At 51.7% G+C, this 6646-nt stretch overlaps 1 protein-coding gene across 1 annotated transcript in view; it reads left to right on the forward strand.

Moving 5' to 3' along the window:
- Window positions 1–6380, forward strand: part of COL17A1 (collagen type XVII alpha 1 chain) — a 42282-nt gene extending 35902 nt beyond the window's left edge. Inside the window, 10 exon segments of the mRNA XM_068139435.1 lie at window positions 582–710; window positions 1798–1887; window positions 2427–2540; window positions 2797–2949; window positions 3724–4131; window positions 4315–4455; window positions 4649–4711; window positions 4916–4956; window positions 4958–4987; window positions 5190–6380. Of these exon segments, the coding sequence (XP_067995536.1) occupies window positions 582–710; window positions 1798–1887; window positions 2427–2540; window positions 2797–2949; window positions 3724–4131; window positions 4315–4455; window positions 4649–4711; window positions 4916–4956; window positions 4958–4987; window positions 5190–5288 (1268 nt within the window). The 3' untranslated portion in view covers window positions 5289–6380.
- The last annotated feature ends 266 nt before the right edge of the window (window positions 6381–6646 follow it).

Here is a 6646-nt window from a genome sequence, read left to right on the forward strand (position 1 = left end):
GCCTGGAGGTGTTCAGGGCCAGGCCAAATGAGGCCTTGAGCAACCCGGCCCAGCGGGAGGTGTCCCTGCCCACGGCAGGGGAATTGGAACAAGATCATCTTCAAGGTCCCTTACAACACACACAGCTGTGCTTGAAGTTATTGATAATGCTGGCCAACACTGTGCTTCTCCTGTGTGACCCAGGGAGGAGTCAAGCATTTCACCTTCCAAACAGACAAATGGTTTCTGAAATGGCACAGAGCTCAACAGGATCTTTTCCAGCTCAGCCACTTTCTTTTTTTCCCCTTTTACCCAAGATGTCTTCCAGGGTGTGTTGAAGAAACAGAGCACAAGGAAGTCCCTTTAGCAATCCAAATTCTCATCCTCCTCAGACTTTGAGCTGTAGGAAATTGCCAGCCTTGTCACAAGTATTTCTGACACCATACACTTGGAAAAGGAGGAGTGGGGAAAAGGTCTTTGCCTCCATAAGTTTTGACAGTCTCCCTTGTACTGGGGGCTCAGCTCATAGACTGGGAACTCCTCACACCTGGTGTCTCTGCAGCAGCCTGCACAGCCTGAAAAGATGTGTTTTGCCTTTCCAGGAGAAGAAATTCGTCAGTATCTAATTGGACCTCAGGGCCCACCAGGACCTCCTGGACCCGGGGGAGGTGGCCTGTCTCAGTCCCTGGATTATGACGAGCTGACCAGACGCTTTATCAGCTACTTGACAAGTAATGGCCTTTATTAGTGTGCATTTCCCTCCTTTCCTTTGGGAGCTGAGTAGAAACCTCATGCTGCCAGCAAAAACTCTTCCAATGTCTACTGTGTGAATCCCTATGTACAGAGACCTCCTCACAGGGGTTATGAAAGACCTGGAAGAGAACAAAGATACCCTGTAGCTAAGATACTGTCCACAGACTCTGGTAATGAGTTCTGGCTTTGCTGAAAAGTGACTTCAGCAACATAATTTCACCTTAGAAGGCCCATCAACACCTTCAGGAGCCTTTGTAGCCCTTTTCTCCCTGGCTCTGTGGCCAGGATATATCTCCCTGTGAAAGAGCTGATCTGTGCCCACTTTGTGTCAAGGCAGCTCAGGCAACAAACTCTTAGAAGTTTAAAATTAATTGAAACAAACTATCTCTCTGCTTCATCTTCCCATCTGTAAAGGGGTGATAGGGCATGCAAAAATTGTCAGAGAGGACTCTGGAGCATCCCCAACAGTAGTGCTGAATTGCCTGATCCTGGTAGCTGCAACTATGTGCTTCAAAGCCCAGCCTGGTCCCTGCTCTGTCTCTCTGTAGTGCCCTTGGAGACCAGATCTCACTAATGGGCCACTCCAAAGATGGTGGGAATTTGCTGCTTCCAGAGCCTAAGAGCAAGCTGCTGTTTAACAGCAGCACCCCAGCAGCTCAAGCAGGACAGCTGCAAGTTTATCAGCAAGGACATTCAAGCAGATCACAAAGGTGCAAGGTTTTGCACCAGAGCTGTTTGCAGAGGCAGACACAGGGAAAGCATCCCATGCATCAGCCAGGGCACAGCTGAGTTGCTTGTCCTGGGCTGTCCCGAGCTTTTTCCAGGAATAGAGGCCCAATCCCTGCCTGTCTGCAGGTGTCCTGGTGCTGGGATTAAAGGAACAGGCTCTAACTCCAAGTTCAGAACAAAGTTTGAGCCCTAGTTCCCAATACAATCTGCTGATGGAAACACTTCACCCTCAAGGAGTCCCACCTGCATTGCCTGTGAACAAGCCCCTGCAGCCTGTCTGCTCACACCATAAGAGCCCGTTTTGGTAATGTGCTCCTCTTGAATCTGATTCTGCAGGTTCTGGAATGAGCATTGGGCTTCCTGGACCACCTGGGCCTCCAGGGACACCTGGTATATCTTACAGTGACCTGACAGCCTACCTGAGAAGTAAGTCAACTTCTTCAGTCCTCTCTCACAGGTCTCTACATGCCCCAGGATCATTTTACAGGCTCAGGCAGAGATTTTCCCCTCTTACCCATCACAGCAAATAACCTACTAAGTAAGGCAGAGGGACCATCAGCGTCTCTTAGCAGCACTGCAAGCCCCCTGGGCTCTGCCAGGACCTGCACAGACCATGAGGGACTGTGGATGGTTCACTGTGCTCCTATGGAGAGCAGTAGCAGTGAGATGGTCTCCTGGGGATAGGGATGAAGGAGCCCTCTGTCTTCTCCAGACAGTGCAGTATAAAGGAATTTTTATGCCACTTTAAAAAAGATATTTAAGAAGTAGGGACTTCTACCTTCTGTGGGATCTCTTGACTTCTCAGTGTGCTGTCACACAGGGAAGTGAGGTGCACCAGGATGGCTCTGCCAGAAGGTGCTGGGGAGGAAAAAGCTGCAGCTGGAATTAGCTGTATTGTCAGGGAAGGTTCATCATGGGTGCAGTGGTTTGCCTGACTTCTTCTTTTTCTCCCTTGTGTCTTACAGACTCTGACTTCAGTGGTCTTGTTGGGCCCCCTGGTCCTCCAGGGCCCCAAGGACCTCCAGGGATCCCTGGATCACCAGGCACCACTCTGGAGGATGTCTCTGCTTACTTACAAAGTAAAGCACTCGTGTTTCTCACAGCTAGCAGGGAGTTGCTGTTTGTAGGTGCTGGGGGGGACTGAGGCTGAGATTTCACTTAGCAGGGGCATGACTGCCCACTGAGAATGAGCTCATGATTTTACAAAATCCTCATCAACATCAGCTGGGCAGGGATGGAAATTGAGATTGGAGCCTTTAAACTTGGAAGCTCTCCAGATATGTGTGAATTTGTTGTCCTTTCACTGTTGGAAAATAATTCTTCCTCTCTCTCAAGATGTGGGATACTCCTCCCACTCTGGCATCCAGGGCCCACCTGGCCCTCCTGGCCCTCCAGGACCACCAGGCTTCTCAGGAACTGGCCTCCTGTCCTATGCTGACATCACAAACAGCGATGAGTTCAGGAGTGAGCTAATCCAGTACCTGAAGAGTAAGTGGACACCATCCATCCAACCTACACAGTCCCTGACAAGTGCTTTGTCTTGTGTAGGCTGCTGGTTCTGCCACAGCTGAGACAGTCCTGTGGGAGACTTTGCTGAACTGAGGCTGCACCAACATCTTATCTCCACAGCCAGATCTATGCAGGGCAGCAGTGCACCCCTAGGCTTGTGTCCTCTCAGTCCAACTGCAAGGCAAAAGTCCATGCTGTGAGCCAAAAGGGACCGGTGCTGGGCACTTATAATTGCCCTGTACTGAACAGTGAGTCCCTAGTAAGGTCACCTGCAGAGTTTTGCTGTGAGAAAAGCATTTTCCTTGACAAGCATCTGCCTGCAAAGGAAGGGATGTAGGGGTTAGAGGTCAGCACTGAGCCACCTGTGAAGCAGCAATGGTTTGAGCTCTCAAGCTGGCCAGTCATCCCAGGCAGCCTTTCAGAAACATGAGGATCTCCTCACTCTGGGGATACTGGTCACAGAATGGCTGTTTAGCAGAGGTGCTGCAATTGGCCTGAGAGGAACACCCATCTGCAGAGTCATTGGGCATGCTTCCAAGATTTGGCACCCAAAATTGTGGGAGAGATGAGAAGGAAGAGGCTGTCATGCCTTGTGTAGAGAAATGGCACTGGCTGGATGAGGCTTACTGTGATAACTGGCATGACACAATTTCACACTCTTGCCTTCATTCAGGTGGTAGCACAGGACCTCTTCCAAGCTGGAGGGGCCCAGGTACCCCGGTGTTCCTGAAGTACCCCTCTTATATTTTGCAGGTGATGAAGTTCGAAGCTACATCTCAGGGCCACCTGGGCCCCCGGGGCCACGGGGACCCCCAGGACCCAAAGGAGACAGTGGCTGGGTGGCTGGGTCTATGTCTTCATCCTTACGGACTTCTGAGCGCTCACATGGAGGATCCCTTGGTGCTGAGGGATCCCATGGGGGGTCAATGGGCACAGGCAGCTCCTATGGCAGCTCCATGAGCAGCATGTCATCTTACAGTGCCTCAGCAGGAAGCAATGGCTTTTATGATGCCTCCATGGGCAGCGATGAGGCTTTCGATAGGTTGCTGACGGAGGAGTCACACAGGAGAGCAGCAGATTCCAGCAGATCCTACAGCAGCTCCTTCACTGGACCCCTGGATTACAATGAGCTGGCACTCCGTGTGTCAGAGAATCTGCAGAGTGAGTGGAGAGCCTGAACCTCCCTGCCCCAGCCCACACCTCCTACACCCCTGTGCCTGCTGCCAGGCTAGTCACTGCCCTCACCCTTCCTGCTGCCTGCAGCTCTCCCTCACACCTTCCTGCCTCAGCATCCAGACACAGTTTTTCCAGATCTCCTTTCAGATGACATCTTTAATTCCTCAGGTCAAGGTATTCTCCAGGACTTGATGTCTTACAATGCACAGGGCCCTGCAGGTCCCCCAGGCCCTCCTGGTCCTCCTGGTATCAGCAGGGTCTTTGCAGCCTATGGCAATGTCACTGAGGACCTCATGGACTTCTTTAGAAGTAAGTGACATATTGACTTGGGTGTTTCTGGCTCATGCCTGTGAGATGACTCCAACCCCAGTCAGTCAGTCTAATCCCATCTCACCTAGAGAAATGTTCTTCCACTGTGCCTGGCTGCTTCTCTAAGTGAGCACAGAGCCCTTTGCAAGTGGTTTGTCCCAGTCCATCATCCTCTCCTTCATTTCCTCTCCAGAGCATGGTGCCATCCAGGGGCCGCCCGGTGAAAAAGGGGAGCGGGGCTATCCTGGACCCAAAGGTAAGGCTTGCCATGCTTTCCCTCTCAAACCCTGGGATCCCCAGGAAGCAGAGATAGTTGGCACAAGGCTGCACAAGGTCACAGCCTCCTCACAGTGGAGGTGGCACCTTCAGGATCTCTTTGTCCTAACTTGATCTTCCTCACCCTGGCCTGTTTGTAGGCCAGTCATGCTCAAGGGTAAACTTGGTCTTCTAATTCCTCCAGGTGACCCCGGACCGATGGGCCCACCAGGACGCCATGGGCACAGGGGACCCAAGGGAGAGAAAGGGGAGAAAGGTAGGAACATCTGCCACCCCCAGGAGAGCAGAGTGTGCATGTCAGGCAGTAGAGGATTCCTCAGGCACCAAGCCTGTCTCTGGGAACTGCTGGAAAATCCTGAGTCCCTTGGTTTTTTTCTTGTTGTTTTGGGTCTTTTGTGTTGTTTTTTTTAACCCCATATGAACTTTTCCAATAACCTTCCTTTTGATTTCCTGCCCAGGTGAACAAGTGTATGTTGGCAGAAGAAAAAGAAGAAGTGTTGGGGTTTAAGAAGCAGCAGCTTAGTTCTGCCCTGGGCAGCGTTCCCAGCAGCCTATAATCACCCTGAATCTTCACTGCCTTATCTGTCAGCTAACCACTTAGACTTGATAGTTCAGTGTCACTGCTGAGGTGAGTGGCTCTTTCACCTGGCCAGTGGGACCCTAATGTAGGTATTTGCTCTTTTTGCTGGTGTTTGGCTCAGTACTCCCAGGCTTCTATGTCTTTGGGCTGACAAGTGGCTTCCTGTCTTATCCAGTCCAGGCTTCTTGTATTACCCCAAGCTCTGTAAAAACCTTGGCTTCTACAAACCAGCCAACTGTCCAGCAAAAAGGGGAAAAAAAGAATCCAATCCCTCCCCCATCAAAAATTATGGTTTGCCAGAGAGCAGATTCAGCCCACAGGACAAAAGGGCCTGTAAGAAACCCTGGGATTAAGCTTGCTCACCGCACTGGGATTTCCTCTCTACAAACTCCACTGTGCCAGCCCAAAGCAGGAGGACCTGGTGAAGCAGGTGCTGGTGGCACCAAGCGGGGCTGTGGCTCCAGGGTCTCTGGAAAGGGACATGCTGCACTGAGGTACCCCAGCAGTGACCTGCATGAGACACTGAGCCCATCCCTGCCACTGCCCAGCTGCTGCAGCACAGCAGGTGGCACAGGGAGCAAGAGCTGGGCTCTGCCTGTGCCACCAGCTGCCTGGCAGTGCTGACAGCCTCTGCCGCACAGCTTTCAGACCCCTGGAGTCTTCACCTTGGCCCATGACTTGCTTTGGAAAGCGATGGTCTCCCAGCTCAGCAGTTTTGCAATGCTCTTGTGCACCACTAGCCCTGCTCCCAAGCCCAGCTCCTTGGACAAACTGGTACCAGCAGGGCACAGACAGGAGTGGGGAGAGCACGTGCAAGTGCTTGGCAGGACGCCTGGCTCAGCTCGTGCTTGGTGTTTAGAGCGGCACAGCGAGCTGTGACGTGCACAGGGACCAAACTGAAGCACTTTTAATGTAATTTGTTGATCTTTTAAAAAATATTTTTGTAAATTTCTTTTCCTCCTTTTAAACATTGGGGAAAAATATTTTGTAATGTAAACAGCCCAATTAAAGTGTGGTTCTCACCCCCAGCTTGCCTGATCACTGTTGCATTGGGCAGTCAGCACTCTGACCCTGTGGTTTCAGTGGCTGGTTTGTTTCTCATCACTGCTACATGACCTGAGCAGATGCTGAGCTGCTTGCTCAGGTGTCACCAGTTTCCAGTACATTAGCAGGAGCATCTGCACATTGTCCCAGAGTGCCATGGTCATTATCTTCTTCCTTGCAGTGAGGCAGTGCTCACAGAGTTTGGATATGTTGGGGGAAGGCAGGTGGCTGGGTGCTGGCCGAGCTGCGAGGTACCACCTGGCAGAGGCCAGTGTCTAAGTGCAGGAGTGC

The sequence above is a fragment of the Melanerpes formicivorus genome, unplaced genomic scaffold (genome assembly GCF_026170545.1).
Source record: "Melanerpes formicivorus ecotype bairdi unplaced genomic scaffold, bMelFor1.0.p_v2 SCAF_6, whole genome shotgun sequence".
Taxonomy (NCBI): domain Eukaryota; kingdom Metazoa; phylum Chordata; class Aves; order Piciformes; family Picidae; genus Melanerpes; species Melanerpes formicivorus.